Here is a 19,297-nt window from a genome sequence, read left to right as displayed (position 1 = left end):
TCTAGCATTAGGATATGCAAGTCCATTCAAAAGTATTTAAGCTGCAAGTTTTTGATAAATCTCAGCATACACATGCTTAGTAGGAACTTGCTGGAATTTGGCAGCTAAATTTAACAATGATTCCATCTGTACTGAGCATGCTTCATACACCTATTCATTTAAAGGCACTATTGGATCTGATTACCAATCCTGACAATTGCTCCTCCTGCCTTGACATACATGGACATCAGGGCCATGTCCAGACAAATGTGGCCATGCGGTATGCAGTGCCACAGGCATGTTTGTAGTGCCACATATTGCATGTTCAGTTGTTGTCCATGATGCAAGGACCTGGGTCTCCCCAGGATATCCAGGGTTCAAAAAAACTCATGAAAAAAAAAAGTGGAGTGGCACACGCTGCGGCAGTGTGTGCTGCTCAAAGCCGGAACATGGCCATCCAGAGCTGTTCTCTGCTGCTGAGGCTCTGTGTGGCAAGATCATCATCTTGCTGCACCACTGCTGCAGCAAGATCACATTGTTGCACAAGGTGTGCCACTGCTAGCTCTCCCCAGGGAACCAAATGTCTATGCATGTCTGGATGCAGCCCAGAAGGCATGATTTTGGGATCAGATCTCAATCACACCCTAATTACCAGAGATCCCAGGCTCCCCTTGCACCACCAAGTTGACAGCCAGGTGTCCACAGCTTTGTGTGACCCAAGACTGCCCAGTACCAGGATAGCACTGGAGCCAGTTTGAGGCTCTGAGACAGACCCAAATGTGCTACACATTCAAATTAAGGTACCATACAAACCAGCCATAAAAGTGTTCTACATTATATATATATAACAAGTACAGGGGCACTTAATCATTCATTCTCCCTATGTTAACAATATAAGGCAAATTTAAACAATATCAAATTTAAAAAACAACCTCCCTGACATGCACACTCCTCTGCATAGCTATCCAAGTGCCTTGTGTAAAAATATTTACAGCTCACTGGACTGCACATAAAAGTTAGCCACAATACAAAAGACTGAAGCGTTAGATAAACCTTCCCTAGAAGAACAAGTGTTTTGGTAGAAAACCTGGGTTTGTTCATACCTCTCAGGTTTATTCAAACCAAAAAAATAAACGCACGTAGGCAATCACATGTGTTAAAGATTCATAATGAATCTTTTGGATATGATAATCTATAATCCTTTTCTATATGCTGCACTAAAGTGTTGCTCTCAACACATACAGTATATTTTGATATCAGTCAGTCAGAGGAAGGATACCTTGCTTAATGAAATTATTGACTTATCACAATAGGAGGTATTACTCAATGTAGGTAAAGGCAACAGAAGTTTATTCTATTTTCTATTATATTTTTTTACTGGCCTAAATGGCCAGGGGTCAACTATTACCTTATTATAAATACATTGGACAACTCCTACTGATTTCCCTGAGAAGTAAACATTACTATCTGAGGGCAAAATTTAACCTAGATCTCTACACTCTAATGATAACATCCCTGGGTGCTTAATAATTGCAGCTTAATGTTTTCAACACGCAGTCTTAAATATTCATGTAAAATATGTTTTACTTCCATGCTGTTCAACAGAAAATAAAAAAGAACTGTTGTTTAATAGAGAGCTCTGAAAGGCATAACACTTTTCTGACTCACCTGACTCTTGAGAGTCACCACCTTATTTAAGTCACCACATTATTTAAGGAAAATATGAGTAATCACTAATGAATTCTCATGAAGTTACTTCATACACAAGCACGTTACACCCTGTTCCTTTATGCCGAGGTATGTGTTCCACTCAGTGAAAAGGAACAGTGTTATGTGGGAAAAGGGATCATCAAAAGATTACATTTTGAAAATACCTATTTGAAATCAGACACATAATTACCATGTATGCGCTCAAGCTATGGTCACAACTCTACCTCAAGAAGTTGGTGAACAGAAAATGAATATTTAGGACTTTAAAGTATAAACTGATTAAAATGACAGTCTACTTAATTTATCTTCCTTTTGGTAATTTTCTTTTAGAAATGATTAAAGAGGTTTATTCTTAGACTGATTCATTTGGTTTATTTTTAAGTAACACCAAAAGAAAATAAAAAGTAAATCTGTAGCAGAAGGCTCTTTAAAAAGATGAAAAAAGTTGCATCAATAATGTCAATTTTCTCATAGAGCAACTCAGCATCCCTGTCGCCACCCTGCCTAACTTCAGACTAACATGGCTAACTACCTCTCTCAGAATAATTTTAATCACACTGTATTAGTGCATCACATTTATATTGTACAAGGGGAACTCTAATAGCTCCCTATGCTGTTCTGTCAGGAATTTTTGTGCATGCTGCCTGTAAAAAAACAATCCTAGATATAAAGATTGCTTGCAGACCTTAAAAAACCCCACAGAAAACATGCTTTACCAAAAGAAGCAGCATGTAACTTTAACTTGGCTCTGCAGCATCTGTATAGATTGGGTGAGTGCTTCCGTGGGGTTTTCTGGTGCTTTTAGCTAAAGCTGATTCAATCAGCTATTAGATAAAAGTGCCAAAAAAGCCCCCCTAAAGTGCCTGATCTATACAGATGTTGGGCAAGCTGAGTGCAATGCATGTGCTGCCTCTTCCTGGCATGTGCTGGGCGTGGTGCAGTAGGTTTAAAGTGCCACTTTTTTTTTTTTTTTAACTTCTGCAAACAGCCAAAAAGTCCAGTGTTTACTAAGGTAAAAGTCAATCTCATACCTATTAGTTTATCATCCAGCAATTGAAAAAAATACATGAAGAAGTAGAGGGGATACTCAAACAGGCCCTAATGCAGTGTTATACTTAAGCCTCTGCTTGGATCCTCTCTTTCAGTGAAGTAATTAAGCATAATGGATTTGCCACTGTTAGCAATTTTAAAATCAAGATTAGATGCGTTTTTTATGACAGAGGGTCTAGAGTAGCCGGAACAAGAATTAACTCACAGGAGGTCAGGCCAGATGATCACAACAGTCCTCTCTGGTGTTATAATCTTTGAATCAAAAAAGCATGAAAATAGTGGGAATAAAGATCTGCTGAACTGGGCTACAGAAAACAACCTGTGTCTTCAGTTTTGCATCATTATCTCCAGACCACTTTCAAATAACCTTTTACTAAGATGTTCTGGAGTAATTTTAAAATATTATTAATCATTCTAATCAATAAGGTGAAATTCACTCACATCAAAAGCCAAAGCATGATTTGAGATGCAACTGAAAAGGAACATAAAAGACAGTAAAAAGGGATTCTACAAATACATCAAAAGTAAGAGGAAGACCAAAGAAACCATGTGCCCCTTACAGAATGCTGAAGGTAGGCTCAATATGGATGATGCAGAGAAGGCTCAAATATTTAATGCTTGTTAATTTCAGACTTCAGTCCTCAGATACCTCAAGGGTAAATAGAGGGTGGAAATGGGTTTTTATCTTGGTCATAAGGGACAGGATTAGGAACAATGATCTCAGCAAAGAAAATCTATGCCTGTAGACACCACAGGTTTTAATCCTCATTAAATTAAATAGGTTTATAAAATTTAAACTGGTTTATTTTGCAGCATTGCATCTGTGTTTACATGTACGAGGTTTCCAAATGAATTAAGCCAGGTCCCACACTCATTACACATCTTTGAGTGTCTTTGTATTTGCACGGAATGAATCCATGGGTGCAACGCTTTAATTTCCAGATAGCCAAACTAAACTACATTCAAGGAGTTTTAGTTTAATGCTCAAGAAAGGCTTTTAAAGCATCAGGAAATCCCGCTCGTGCAAACAGAAATGCAGTTGTAGTACATGAAAGGGAAAAAATTGTGGCATGTACATGAGCCCTAAGATGAATTTTCCTAGTACAAGACTGGTCAAGCATTGAAACTGGCTACCTAGAGAAGTTGTAGAATTTCCATCTTTGGAAATGTTCAAAACCAGGTTGGACAGAAAATTGGCTGGGATGGCTTAGGGGGGCTGGACTAGATCACCTTGTGAAGTCCTTTCCAGCCCTACTTTCCTACAATCCTAAATTACCAGCATAAGGCCCAAAAACAGGATTTAAGTAGGAATTTAGCAGTGCATAAATTTAAATTTGGTTTTCTGCCCAGTAGTGAATAAGTGTAGCCACTTATCTGCTGTTGAGGTCTTAGAATAACCACAATACTGCACAACGCAAAAAAATCCAGGAAGGACCTGCCTCAGACTGCTTACAGTGTAAATAAAGCAGAGCCAGAGAGTGAAATCCAGGCCCCTTTGAAGTCAACAGAAGTTTTGCCATTGAGTTAACAAAACCAGAATTTTATTCAGAGCATCAACAAGAATCTAGAAGCTGAGATGCAAAAGCTAGACATAATGTTGTTTATATTACTAATTTAATTATTTATAGTGATATGATTATTTCACCTCCTGTGGACATTACAGAAAAAGAAGGGAATGTTTTGAGGGATTTATACAGAGAAAGCATTTGATACAAGAACCTATAAACCACTTTCAAAATCTGTTCTTCCTCAACTGGCCAATGTTTCCCTATAGACTGGATGGCACAGTTTAGTTTAGTTATATGTCTAGCCAGTGGAAGCACATATCTTAAATGAGCTCTCTAAATTATTTACTATGCTTCCAATAATTGAAATAACAGTCTAATTTATTTCAACTCCTAAAAGCGAAAACATAAAGGAGTATATATATCCATGCATGCAAACTGACAAACAGACTGGTATGTTCTCATTTGTATATGCTTGCATATGTTTATAATTGCTAACTGGAAGTACACGTAACCAATAAAGGGCATATTTATTCTGATTTATATAAAAGGTTGGAGGTAAGCAGTAATACAGCCCTAGTAACTCTAGCGATATAGGTACACATTAACACCTTATATCATTAAAGCTCTGTACAAAGCAGAATTTCCTGTGAGAAAGATAAGTATTACCCCCATTTTCCAGATGATAAAACTGAGGCAAAGTGGTTAGAGAGAATAGACTAGTGCCACACTATCAGTATAATCTATATCAGGGATGGACAATTATTTTGTCTGGACAGCTGCTTAAATGAGTTTTGGTGAGCTGTTGAGGGCCCACCCCTTGACAGGTGCTCTGCTCCCTAGTTGCTATATTGGGACCAGAAGTCCTGCCCCCTAATCGCTAACCTTTGCCACTGAAAGTCCCTCCTTTTGTTCCTGGAAGTACTCCTTTTGTGTGTGTGGGGGGGGGGGAGGTGGGGACGGGACTCATGAGGATTTCCATTTTGGAAATGGAAAAGAAAATCATATAGTAAAAGTCAAAGATGTACTATAACTTATTTTCATTTTATTTAAAAAATATTTTGTCCGAACTTGTGAGTTTGTGTAGTGTATATGGAGGTGATTGCATAATAGCTCAAAAATAAAGTCTTATTCTTGTATATTCTGTGTGGGGGATGTATGGTGGAGGGTTTGTGAAGGAGTATGGCGGTGTGGGCTGCGGTGTGTATATGTGGGGAAGTTGTGGGGGAGTGTGGGCCGGGTGTATGGGGTTTGTGAGGCGTGAAGGAGCGTGAGGGCCTCCTCATAGTGTACAGCCCCAGCAGCAGGCAATGGGCCCTTGGGATGCTTTTTGCCCATGCAGGCGCAACTGTCGGGTGACACACAGATCCAGCCACTTCCAGGAGCTGCACATCACAGCAAGGAGTGAAGCCAGGCTGGCCCATCTCTATCACATGGCACATGTGCACTGCCTGGGACTCGTGCATCACCAGGGGGAAGCCCCACAGGATAGAGCTGGCAGCCTTCCCTGCTCCCTGCTGCCATGTGCAGCTCCTGGACTGCACCAGGAAGCAGGGGGCGGGAATGCCCGCCACTTCCAATGGAGTCTCAGGAGCTACACGTGGCAGCAGAGAGTGGGGCCAGGCTGCTGGGCTTCCCACTGGTGGCATCTAAGTCCTGGGAGCTGCGTATCAGCACACATGATAGAGGCGGGCCAGCCTGGCTCCACGCCTTGCAGCCACATTCAGCTCCTGGAACTGACTGGAGCTGCATGCTGATGGGCAGCTGCATCTGGGGATGCCATGAGCACTCTGAGGACCCACCATCTGCTGCTGCTGCTGTTGCTGTTGCCACCAGCAGCAGGGGCTATGCACTATGGGAGAGGGTATGTGAGGGATCCCCACACTCTTCCCATCCTCCCTCACACCCTACACGCTGCCCACCTGAGCTGTGTGCCTTTGACCTGCTGTGCATGGGCCCCAGGCTCCATGCTCCTGCCAACCACAGCCCCATGCTCCTATCCAGCTGCAGTTTCCCTACCTGCTGCCACTTCCCTACCTGCTGCCTGGAGCAAGCATTGCAACAGGGACACAAGGAGGAGTCACTGGAGGCCAGGAAAACCAAGACAGTCCCCTGGAGACCACAGCAGTGGCATCAGTGGCCCCACTGGGCAGCTGTGCATGTTGGCCAGGCCCAGGGCCCTCCTGTGCAGGAAGGTGGGAGTGAAGTGAGCGGGCTGCTTAGGATGCAATTAATTCATGGGCAACTGGTGCCCATATTTTCCCTGCCCCTGTTCTAGATCATGGATGTTCAAACCCCAGCCTGTGGCACCATGCCACCTGACCCACAGGGTTCCCCAGGGGTCCAGAAATTTGGCAGCAGGAAAGCTTTCCACACAGCTAAATTTCTGGAGCCAAGGGGAGCCCCAGGCCCTACATACTAGATTAGGCACCTGATCCCAATGTGTAGGTCCAGAAGAGGGTGGCACTGTGCCCCATGGTTCAGTCCTGGTGTGGGAGGCCAAGAGAAGGGGATGCCAGGCCTCTGGAGCATGCTGGGGTAGGAGGGGGTGGCATATAAAGGTGTGAGGGGGCAATGTCAGGCTCCTGGGATTTGTTCCTGGCACTCAGGGAAGGGAGGGAGTGGTGCCAATCCTGGTAATCAGAGCTGATCTAGCCTACAGACTGCCCCACCACACTTATCTGACCCTGTGGACCAAAAGCGCACTGTTGTTCTAGATACAAAATTAGAACGCAAATTTCTAAGCCATGGTTTAACCACTCACCTACTGCATCTCCACATAGTTATTTGGGTACCTAAATTTTCAAAAGTAATTAGTGATTTGGGGTGCCTCAGTTTTTTTGTGTGTACCTGACTTAACACTTTTTAAAAGGGAACTATTAAATTGTTCCAATTATAACCATCTACCTTTTTTTGCCTTCCATATACATGTCAAAATTACATTTGAGTTAAACACACCTATAAATGGATCTACTTTTCTCCTTGCAGTATTTTTGTGTGTGAAACAAACACTCAACCTCCTGTTTCCCAGCGCAGTTTTTATTTTAGAATTATTAGTATATTTAACCCTTTGTATCCTTTCCTTGGTCACTGGATTCTCCTGTGGGATTTTGTAAAGGCAAGAACAGTTTAGGGTCTTTATCTGTAGTTATTGACTTAGTCAGGGAAAAACCAATCTTTCTAAAATTTAACCTGAAAATGTGGAGTTGATTTATATCAGTTTGTTCTTCACCTTTTTAGACTCCAGGCACCCCTCAGACTCCAGGCTAGCTCAGTTTTCACTCATTTTTTGATAATGGAAAATAATACACTAATTCTTCTAACGCAAAGAACTCAGAAAGACCAGTAGAGATCACAATTTTTTCTTCTTATGCTATGGATTCTTATTTGAAATTGCTGGGTTTATCTCATGAACTATGTTTACACACCTAATAGTGCTAAGATTGCATGGCGTCTCACGGCAGCTCCCTGGCTGAGAATCACCGATTTATACCCATGGTCAATTTATAATCAGAATACAGTAATTTTCATACAGAAGGTGTGCAGCATTTTCTACAAATCAGGTTTCTACTTAAGTATTTGAAATTGAGCACCCAAAAATCACCAGCTACTTTTGAAAACATAGACCTTTATTACATTAGTATATTTATTATGCAACCATCACTCTCTTAGTATTATAGATACATATACAGGTTCAGAAAGAGAAAGGGAAAGGCAGATAAGGGGTTCTTGTTATAAAGCTGGATCAGTGGTCTTTATAAAAACGTTAATTTGGTTCTCATACAGTATCTAATATAGTTTCAAGTAAACTCAAAGGGAGGCAAACTGCCTTTTCTTTCCATTCAATCAGGAGTCTACACAGGGTATATGGAATGACATAATATCCTTCCTGAAATATGAACTGCAGCTAGGATCAGTATCCTTCAAACATCACAAGTTCCTGAGACAATGCTGCAAACAACTGAATTTTCCTAATTGCCACGGAAGCAATCTCTTTCATCAAACACTGGCCAATGAAATATGTATTGTTCCTTCATAAATGTAATAGGTTTTCATTATTGTATCCTTGACCTTTCTCCAGAGCTTGACAGCTACTAATACAAGAGAATCTAGCTTCAAAACAACAGATGAAACTAGCCATTACATTTAAGTGCTGATATGCAGAAACTCATGGCAACCTCTATGATATATTGCCAGTATTGAGCATAAATACTGTTACTCTAGTCTATGCCCATTATTACTTAGCAGAATGAAACAGCTTTAGAGTAAACCCACAGGAACCAGGCAGAAATTCTGTCAGAAAAATGTTCCTTATTTCTTCACACAGGTGAAAAAATGCATGGTTCTTTCTTGCCGTCTTCATATGTAGGTCCTCATCTGCCTTGGAAAATGGTAAGTTTCAGATACTATCTGTACACATCTTCCATTCAATCTAAAAATATTTACACTTGTGTTTCTTCACTTACGTTTCTGACCTTTGTTTAATGAAGTTCTGATGATGACTTGTTTTAACATATACACAAAGACCAAAAAATTTGAGGCCAATATGTATATATTTATTTAGCCTTTGCCTTGCAGGTTTCAGGAAAATAAAATCAATACATTTTCAGTGACTACGTCCGTAAATTTATAGACAATGATGAAAAGTTAAGTCTGCAGTTACCTATAAAGATATATAACAGAAGTTCTGCAATCCTCTGACAATAATATAGTGTTTTTTCCTGAGTTTTATCATAGCAGGCCTATTCAAATTCTTTTCCAGTATTCTTTTTTTTTAATTGGCTGATCATTTGCTCTGAATATCCAGTATATTACATATGTAAGATTTTTACATGCAGCAATACTTACTTATTGTGACACTAAGATATTCAAGCATCCAGAAAAAATGGACTTCAGTCCCTTGTTCACCATTTAAGTTATCTAGAAGTTTATGATTACAGGACTGTATAGTTAAGAAACCGACTGTGCACTGCTATAAATTTTTATGTTCTTTGAAGGATGTATAAGTGTGTGCAAATGTACAGAGCAAGAGACAATGCTGCCACTGACATCTTTAATATTTCAAACCAGAGTCATAATTTAACCATATATATTTTTAGTTTATAAACACTGACATACAGACAGACATTGTACCAACTAGAAACTTGTAAGTGCCCAAAACTGCCACTCACCTTGTTGAATTTTAGTCAGGAGCTGATGACGTGCTAAAATCCTACTCCTCCTGTATGGAGGACGTCTCGGAGTCTGATCAAATCGTAAGCACATCTCCTGGCTCTCAGGTGACATGGAATTTAGATGATAACAGTTTGATCCTGAAGTTCTGGGTACCTGCTTCAACATCTCAGTCCTGTTAAAATCACCACTTCAACCCCGTGTATGCCTATTCCTGATTCTAATCAGGGTAATGAGAGGAGAGCAGGAACAAGCCCAAGGGAGCTGAAAAGAGCAAGCGCTTTAAAAAGAAAAAGGAGTGCCAAAAGCTACAACTCAGGATTCCAACTCCCTCACATGATCTAAAAGAGCCAATCAGTCAGAGTAAAGAATGTGAAAGTACACAGTCTGCCTTAGAGAGAAAAGCAAAGTCTGTTCAGGCATTTACAATCCCACACAACGTTGAAGGCAAATACAAATGACATGCTTTTGAGCTGACTAAGCATCAAATAGTTCTGAAGGAAAGTCTGAAAAAACAAAACCCACCACCAACGTATTTTAGGCTGCAAAATTTCTTAGTGTGGAGAGCTATGGAAAATCTCTTTCTCTGCCTCCAGCTGCCTAATGATCTTTTCAGAAGATATAATTGCTAATTTTCTTAAAATGATATTACACTTTGCCTAGAAAAAAATGCATCTTAAGGATAGGCTATCTGAATCCAAACCACCACCCAGGACAACTAGCAGCAGAGCAAATGAAAACTTTCCACTGAAAATAAGAGTTAAAAACAGTCACTTAGCAATAGTAACGCCCCCCAAACCAGTATTTTTGATGTAAACTGTTTTTTGTACAATGCTTTTCCAAAATATCACTCGCTGTTTAATTAGAAGGAAGTTGTATACTGTCATTTGTTATTAGCATTTTGATAAATGGTAGAATAAGGGATATGCAGAGTGATGAACTTACGCTTAGCTTGTATGCCAGTTAATTTTTATATGATTTATAAATATCAATAATTTGGTTCACCACCTGCCAGAAGCAGTAGCTCATTTCTAAAGAAGCAGAATCATTAACATGGGTATTTCTGATCATGACAGTGTCCAGTATTAGCACTGCTAATATACAAAAAGAAATTTCACAGAATTACAGAAAAAGTAAGTGGAAAAACCTATAACCCTATTTTGTCTATCCCTTTAAATGTACCCATGGAGGCTAAAATTTAGGTAACAGCCTAAAGGCTATGGAAAACACTAAATTCAGTAAAACTACTATGTTTATACTGCATAGGGTCACACTGTCTGCAAAGCAGGCATGTAGTTAGACTCTGTATAACTCACACGCCATGCAGATAATTCCATACCAAATCCACACAGGCCAGCATGCCATGAACCATGTGACAGAGTGGGGCTTTCAGTTCTAAGACAGCAAATCCCCCTTCACAAAAGTACTTTCAGGGCAAGGGGAGGGACTTCCAATGGCAAAGGTCAGGGATTAGGGGGCAGGACTTCCAGTTCCAAGATGGCAATCTGGGCCAAGGCAACTAGATAGGGACTTAGCAGTTTGACAAAGGGTGTACCCTTGTGGCCCTCAAGAGCTCACTAAAACTCATTACGTGGCCCACCACCTGAAATAAATGCCCACCGCGATGTAGAAAAAAACAGCTAGTTAAGAAGAAATAGAACTAAGAAGTCTCTTTGTTGCACTAGAGACTGAAGAGGAGAAACAGGCAAGAAAAGAAAAGGAGCTAGCACCATAATGAGAAAGCAGGAAACCGAACAGAGATATCCAGGGACGAGAGCCAAAGAGGAATCAGGACAACATACACAAGATTGTGAGAGAGAACAGAAAGGAAGATATGAACATAGAATGGAAGGGAATGGACCAGAGATTCACATCAACACTAGGAAGAAGCATGTGCATATGACTGGGGAATTTTTGTTAAGAAGAATCAACAGGCCTGCTATCAGAGAAGATCCAGAGAATAATTAAGTACGCTGTCTGCCAAAAACAAGGATATGATAAGGAAGTAATATTGAAAATGAGGCAGAAGGGAGCAAGAAGGAGCCACTTATTACATTTAGGTGGGGATAAGTGACACTATGGGAAGTCCTCTGGATCAAGGATGACATAATTAAGAAGGAGAGCTTTATAACAGAGAAACAAGGGAAGATGATTAGGAGAGATTCATGATTTTCAGACCTGGTTTTAGAACACAGGGGCTGCATCTACACTTGTGCTTTACTGTAAAGTAGACTAATTAACTGCAGAGTAAAACATCACCGTCTATACATGTGACAGTATTAGGCCCTAGTAAACTAATTTACACCACAGTAAGATAGTACCGTCAGGGACAGTACTATCTTAACCAAGGTAATTTACTGTGATTAAACACACATGCAGTTTATGCTCATGGTCAGCATCTACTGGTCAGCACAGCCAGCCAGGGGCCAGACTCCTGCCTGCCAACTAGCCACATGGCTCCATACATTCAGCACCCTCATGCCCCAGCCAGCCCCTCTGCCACTTGATGCCACCACCTGGAACCCAGGGATACCCCCCTGTGCTCCCTGCCAGCCTGGGCCTGCTCCACCTCAGCTCAAATTGCTGTTGCATGCATGTAGATGATGCACCCAAGAGTAGTTTAGCTCAAACTGCTCCAAAGTGTATTGCTTTGCGTTAATTGCACATGTAGCTGCATCCAGGAGGGGGGAAAATAAAATAAACAAAAACATGGCAATGGATAAAGAAATATCAGTGGCCAAAGAGATGGACAACAAGGAGAAAGTAATAATGAGAAGAATAGTCTGGTAGGCTATACAGTCAGTGAGAAAACTATGTGTAACCCAGATGTAGGCATAGCATGTGGTCCATGAGAAACAATTAAAGCATTTGTATACAGAAGCACAAAGCCTGGGCAACAAAATAGGAACTTGAACTACTGATGCAAGATGCAATACCACATATGCATTCTGGGAATTATAGTTTTGTAAAGCCACAGTTTTGTAAAGCAGCAGTGGAATTTGCTGCTGGTCAGAGGGGTGGGGGTGTGGAGCGGGTGGAGGAGGAGAAATGATCCCCATTTTTTACCACTAGATTCAGCATTTTTTGTCTTCTGGACATGGGCTTCAGTGGTAAAAAAAAAAATGGGGTGAAAGTTCTCCCCCTGACCCCTGCAGCCAAGTCCACTGCTAGTCTAAAGAACTGATTCCCAGAATGACTTGCACTCCATGAGACTGCTCAGTTCTCTGCTCCATTTCTGTGCCTGTACTCAAGAAGGAAGGAGGAAGGAAGGGGGAAAGGATGAGAGACAGTTGTCCAGGACCCATTTTTCCATACTCAGCCTCTGCTGACAATGACCAGGAGCAGTGCCTAAAAACATTAAGAACACCCTAACTTGCCACAGGCAAGACAGAGGGCACTGCTGATGTCCTCCAGTTCAATGAGAGAAAGTACTTAAAATACATTTGAGAGATCCACAGTCCTTTTCCTTGGAAAGGGAATATGCTTCCCATGCCAGAGGACAGTAAAACCTCCTTCAGTCCCTGTCCAACCTGACCTTGGGATAAAGTTCCTTCTTGATCCCAAATGAGAGATGCAGTAGCCAACTGAACCAACAAAAGTTGGTATTTAGACTTGTTTTGGATAAATAATAAGGACGTTATAGGGCTAATTGTCAAAAATAACCCTGGATTGAGAAATCAAGAGTTGATTCAGTTTAGATTAAAATGAAAGAAAATACAAAAGTCTGCAACCAAGGTACTCAATTTTAAAAAGGGTAACCTGTGATAAACTAAGGGAACTGGTAAGTAAAATCAATTACACTGAGGAGCTCATGGACATTACATAGGGAAGGCCTAAAATATCTTAACACCAAAGGTACTAGAATTATTAGAAATCTGTATTTCAAGTAAGTGGAAAGAAACTTAGTGGAAGGGCACAAGAAGAACATTCAAAATAAGTAGAGCGCTTACACGGGGTCGGGAAAAGTATGATCAGCAAAAGAACTGTATCTTAGACCTCAAGCGATGGAAGGATAAGGTGAAAATTGCCAAGTTGAGCTGATTTTGACCTTGCAACTATGATTGAAAGAAAGATAAAAATGTACTTCTGTTATATTAATCAAAAAGGAGAGAGGTGAAGCCACTATGCAATGAAGGCAGGGTAGAAATTAAGGATGGTTCAAAAATTAAATAAATACTTTACCTTAATTTAAAAAAAACAAAACACATTGATACTGATCATGTAAGCAAGAGAGATTATGAAAATGAGGGTATGAAAATGTTCATTGTCACAATGAAAGCAAAAGGCAAAGTACACAGTTTAATGCAATCTGGAGGATCAAAATAATCTCAATCACAGAATTATGAAAGGACCAACACAACAAATTGCAGGTTCATTAAAAAGTATTTTTAATATACCAATCAAATTAGGGGTAGCTTTATACAAGTGTTTAATGGCACATGCCTATATTTACTATGTTTACGGAGAGGAGCTCCTGAGGGGCCTGCAGCAGTCTACAGCATAGGGAGTGAGCCCAACAGGGCTAGGGTGGCACTGCTGTTTATGACAGTGGACAAAATGCCTAGAAGAGCTGTGAGGCGAGGCTGCTAAAAACCAGAGTCAGAACTTTGTGTGGGTGTCTGCAAGCCTCAGTGACTCTGTGTGACCTGCTGCAGCACCCCAGAGCCCTGGGAAAAACACTGCTGGGTCCAGGCATTGTGAAAGAGGCCACTGCTGAACCTGAGGACTCTGGGGGCCTGAGGTGAGCCCCAGAAATCCTGTGGCTGCTGTGAAACCCAAAGACTGCAAGGGCTGCTACAAGGCTCTGAACCAATACTTGGTGAATGTGTTTACAGCAAGCCCAGCAAGGAGGCGAAGTGCACAAAGATAGGGTGGATGCCTGCAACCAGGAAAAGGCCATGTAGGCATATATGGGCTTACCCAGCATACACTCAGACACTAGGTCCCACTCGTATCTTCTTCTTCAGCAGTCCCTCACAGTTGAGGATGACTGTCTTACGTGTCTGTCTGAAGATGGCTAATGAGACCTACCCAGGATTGACAGACCCTACTGCAGCTCAGATGTATGTTTCTGTGTTGGGTGGGTGGCACTGAGTTCTTGATATGCTGTTTCTACCACTCCCACTTTTCCATCTCCTGTAGTTGTCATGAGGCTTCAAAGTACTGAAATCCTTGCAGCACTCTCTGTCTATTTGGGGCAGGCCTGCATGATAGTCTTCCGTAAGTTGACATAGATGTTGCATTTTTTAAAACAGGCCTTGATGACATCTTTGAAGCACTTTCTCTGCTCTCCTCTTGAGCGTGCCTTAACTGAGTTGGGAGAATAAAACTTGCTTTGGGAGTCTGGAGTTGGAAATCTAGATGACATGGCTGGCCCAATGAAGTTGATGTCAGATAATCATCATCTCAGTACTCACAGTGTCTGCTTGCAGGGGGATGCTAAAGTCAGATTTTGTCTTGCCACTGGATTTCGAGAATCTTCCACAGGCAGCATTGATGGTACTTCTCATACAACGCCAGATATCCCTGTACACTGTCCATGTGTCAGCTTTGTACAGCAAGGTGGGGATCATGACTGCTTGATAAACCATGAGTTTGGTTTTGGATCTGAAGTCATGATCTTCAAACACCTGTTTCTTCAGGTGTCCAAAGGTTGCACTTGCATATTTGAGGCTATGTTGGATTTCTTCAATGTCACCCTTCTGTGAGAGATGGCTTTCAAGGTACAGGGAATACTCAATGTTCTCCAGAGATGTTGACGATTGCCTGAAGGTCTGCTTCCAAGTGAGCACAAACTACAGCATCATCAATATACTGGAGCTCAATGACTGAGGTTGGAGTGGTCTCGGTTTTGGCTCGGAGTTGGCTAAGGTTAAACAGCTCACCATCCATTCAGTAGTTTAACTCCATTCCAGCTGGAAGCTTGATGGTGGTCAGATGTAGCATCACAGCAAGGAATATTGAGAACAGTGTTGGAGCAATGATGCAGACTTGCTTAACTCCCATTTTAATCTCAAAGGGATCTGTGATAGATCCATTACTGAGAAACACCACTCCCATATTGTCATGGAGTAGGCAGAGAATGGTGATGAATTTTGATGGGCATCCATGTCAGAAGGCCCCTCCACAATACTTCTCAGCTGAGAGTCAAAAACTTTTGGTAGGTCATAAAAGTCCATGTAGCGAGGCTTATTTTGTTCCCAGCATTTTTCCTGCAGCTGGCAAGCCGTGAAGATCATGTCAGTTGTGCCTCTCGATGCCCTAAGGCCACACTGAGAGTCCAGGAGGAGCTCTTCAGTAAGTAGAAGGAGATGGTTCAGAAGGATTCTCACAATGATCTTTCCTGTGGTGGACAGCAAGGTGATCACTGTGTAGTTTAATGGAATGACCTCCACTGTGGGGCAGAACTGTACTGCTATCCAGTGCGTCCAGACGTGGTGGATAATGGAATGGCTGTTCACTGTACAGTGTGGGCCAGAAAGACTGAAAGAGAGAGACAGCAAAGGGGCCTGGCTAGCTAAGGATAGTCTCCTGCATCTACAATTCATAACAAAGGTGTGGAAGGTGAGCCAGGCAATATACCAGGGCATAAGATAGGGAGGCTGGCTGGCAGCAGGTGCCCAATGGCCTGAAGACCTTTAGCCTTTAATACAATGAGGTTAAAATTTGCTAATGATAAAAATGTTGAGACACTGTCAATACAAAGGAGGATTGGACCAAAATACAGACAGTTCCATATGATTCTGAGAGACTGCAGTTAATAGAAGTGGGATGAAATTCAATAGTACGAAGTGCACTGGAGGTGTAGGCTTATAACAAAAACTACTGTTATACGTATACATCAACACAGTGCAGCTCTGAAAATGAAAATGAAATCCCAGGATACATCAGGAAAGGTTTTCAGCAGAGATAAGGAAGTAGTGCCATAGTACAAGGCCCTGGAGAGACCTCATGTAGAATGCCATACACATTTCCAGTCACCCATATTCAAGAACAGATGCAGCAAGGGACTATGAGAATGATCAAAGGAATAAAAAGACTATTTTACAAAAATTTGGCTTGGGCAGTTTAGCAAACTGAAATTCGAAAGGGGATACAATTGCTGTCTATAACAGATCAAGAGAGTAGGCAACAGGAACTATTTAAACTAATTAACAAACTGACCATTAATGAGTTTAGGCTGGAAATTGTAAGAAGGTTCATAAGCCTTAGAGCAATCAGGTTCAGGAACTGTTCTTCAACAAGAGTAGTGGGAGCAAAAGTCCTAAGTGTTCTTAAACTTATTGAGCTCCATCTTATTACAGGGATTATATGACACTGTACCTGTGATAGGAAAGAATGGAACTTACTGACCCAGAGGATCCCTGCCAGTTCAATGTTCCTAGTTTAATGGCTTCAAAAGAAATGTTGGTCACATTCATAATATTCTGTATTATATTCATGCTTGCCCTGAGATTGCAGTAGTGGACTACCATGCAGAAATACAAGATGAAGTATTGCTGTTCTTGAACTGCTAGGAGACAAGAGCACTTCAGACATTCAAACCAGTACTCTAGCGCTGAAAGGAGAGGCATAATAGGGCAGCTCTGCACTCAGGGCAGCCACAGCTGAGTAGTGCTGGCTACTATTGTGCAGATCACCTGTTCAGCGCACCCCACACCCACACAAAGACACTGCCCAGGGCTGCTGCCCCATCCCCCTCCTTAGATCTTTACTGTTAGTTAAGCTACTGAGTGAAAGGCCCAGGCTGCACTGAAAATATCTGGAGCCATCCATCTGGACATACGTTTCCTTCTTTCTTCGTTCTATTTGAACTTCAAACAGAAAAAAGTAACGGTGCTGTTAATAATACAGGAGTTGGGTAGATATTACTAATTTGCTATTCTGTGTGTGTTTATCTTCTTTCTTGTATCAAGTTCAGAGGAAAGATGGGCTGAGAAAGACTGCTGCTAAGTGAAGAGATGCTCACTGTTCCCTTAAGGTGGCCCTTTCCAATAATCACTCTTCTCCTTTCTTTTGTGAGCTGGATATTACATTTCCTAGATAACAATGTTCAGATTATTTTTCCATACTGATATTACTGCTATTTGAAAGTTCTATTATTTAATTCATCTCGACTATGTAATCTATTTGGTGGTCTTTTTCTCATTCTGTTTGTTCCATTCAGTGAAAAATAAAGTTATTTCCCCTGGTCAGAAATTACTCATAACAGTTTATAGGTGCTAATATGAAAGCATTATGCTATAAAAAGCTATGTTACATTTCAAAATGCTTAGTTCCAATTTCAAAGGAATTTATTTAATTAGAATGAGGATAAACTCCATCAGTGTGCATTGTAGCTGTATCAATTTTTCCAAAAAACAAAAGAAAAAAAGTTTAAATTAAAATATAGGCTTTAAAAAGTCATTTTAGAAGAAAAATAAAATGGCAACTACTCAGTCTATGCAAAAGTACATCTAGGAAGCAACCTCAATACAGGTTTAGACACAATGAGACCAGTTATGCAGCTGCACAGGGGAGTTAGGCAGGGGGCTAGGGAGGGGGAGGTATAACAAACCTCTTTATTCTCCTGTGTGAAAAAGCCATGGCACGAGAGCCTGCATGGCTGAGAAAGCAGCTGCAGACAGGCTGCCACTTTCCTCCTGTTCATTGGTTCTACCCCCATGACTTGCTAGCCAGTAAACTGTTAGTTAGGCAACGGGGAAAATTCACTTGTTTCAGCCAAAGCAAATTTCCTGGAGCAAACAGAAACAGAGATGACTTTGAGAGTTCTGGAACTCCTCCTGCAATAGTGCTTCAGTGCATTGCCCCTAATACAAACAGAATCATGGCTTTAACCCAGTCTTTAAACAGTAATCATATTAAGCAAGAAAAAAATCAGAGTTAGCTGGCCCTTTAGTGCTCAGTTTAAAACTCCTTTATGTTAATTTATGGGCACGGGAGGAGAAAAGCTATCTCTAATTGTGTGTCATTTTATATGACTCTCCTTATTACGTTTTTAATTTTTTTAAAAATGTACTGATATACAAGTATGCTAACAAAGCATTTTGGACCACAGGTCCTCCAGTTGAAAAGGGCTACTCATTTGAAGTGTAATTATGATACCTTACGAAGTTAATGAATGCCCCAGAGCACATTCAACAGACTGATTCTTGAATACACAGTTTAATGTGGCTGAACTTCTTCTCTAATTGAACTTTTTTAAAAACACCCACAGGATAAATGCATCTTTAGGTACTTTAAAATGAATCTTTAGAATGTTTGTGCATGTCTAAAACACACAGAGTTTAGAAAGACAGCCTGATTCACAGGGTAGGGAGCCAGTTGTAGAATTAAATGGATTCTGGTCATAGCAGGCCTTTGCCAGTGGGTCACAGGATAAATTGCTTGATTTTTCTGTATCTCTCTTAGCTCATCGTAGACTGGGGACTGGTGGGTGCGGATAGGGGCTGATAACCAAAACACCTAAAACCGAAATGTTTTGGCTCAAACCTTAAGTATTTAAATTTGGAAATAACTCATGTAAGGCAGAGTTCAATTCCTTCATGCCCCAATTCTCCCCTGCTGTGGATATCTTCCATGATAAGTACTTGGGGTTGGCAACGGTCTAATTCTTTGAAAGGTGGTCATTTAAATGTACTCAGGACCATCGTATCTGACAAAGCCAATTTATAATCTGTCCATACTGGCGGATGGGTGTCTTTGGGGTGTCTCTGTATGCATGCACTTTGCCATGCTGCTGGCCTAACCAGTTTGTAAATAGTTTCATCTTAGTTTCATAGTTTCTAGGATCAGAAGGGACCTGAACAGATCATCTAGTCCGACCCCCTGCCATGGCAGGAAAGAGTACTGGGGTCAAATGACCCCAGCAAGGTGTTCAT

General features: G+C 41.2%; 1 protein-coding gene across 4 annotated transcripts in view; it reads right to left on the bottom strand.

Annotated features, from left to right (window-relative positions):
* The window catches only part of STARD13 (StAR related lipid transfer domain containing 13), a 520,536-nt gene that overhangs the window by 169,592 nt on the left and 331,647 nt on the right, over window positions 1-19,297 (bottom strand). Inside the window, exon 1 of one of the 4 annotated variants that reach the window (XM_019530085.1) lies at window positions 9,416-9,762. The exons of the other annotated variants lie outside the window; for them this stretch is intronic. Within the exon in view, the coding sequence (XP_019385630.1) occupies window positions 9,416-9,584 (169 nt within the window). The 5' untranslated portion in view covers window positions 9,585-9,762. Of the gene's footprint in view, window positions 1-9,415; window positions 9,763-19,297 lie in introns of those variants that run through there. 4 annotated transcript variants of the gene reach the window in all.

Source organism: Crocodylus porosus, unplaced genomic scaffold (assembly GCF_001723895.1).
Source record: "Crocodylus porosus isolate Cpor-Errol unplaced genomic scaffold, CroPor_comp1, whole genome shotgun sequence".
Classification (NCBI taxonomy): domain Eukaryota; kingdom Metazoa; phylum Chordata; order Crocodylia; family Crocodylidae; genus Crocodylus; species Crocodylus porosus.
This window is presented reverse-complemented; position numbering and strand designations above follow the sequence as displayed.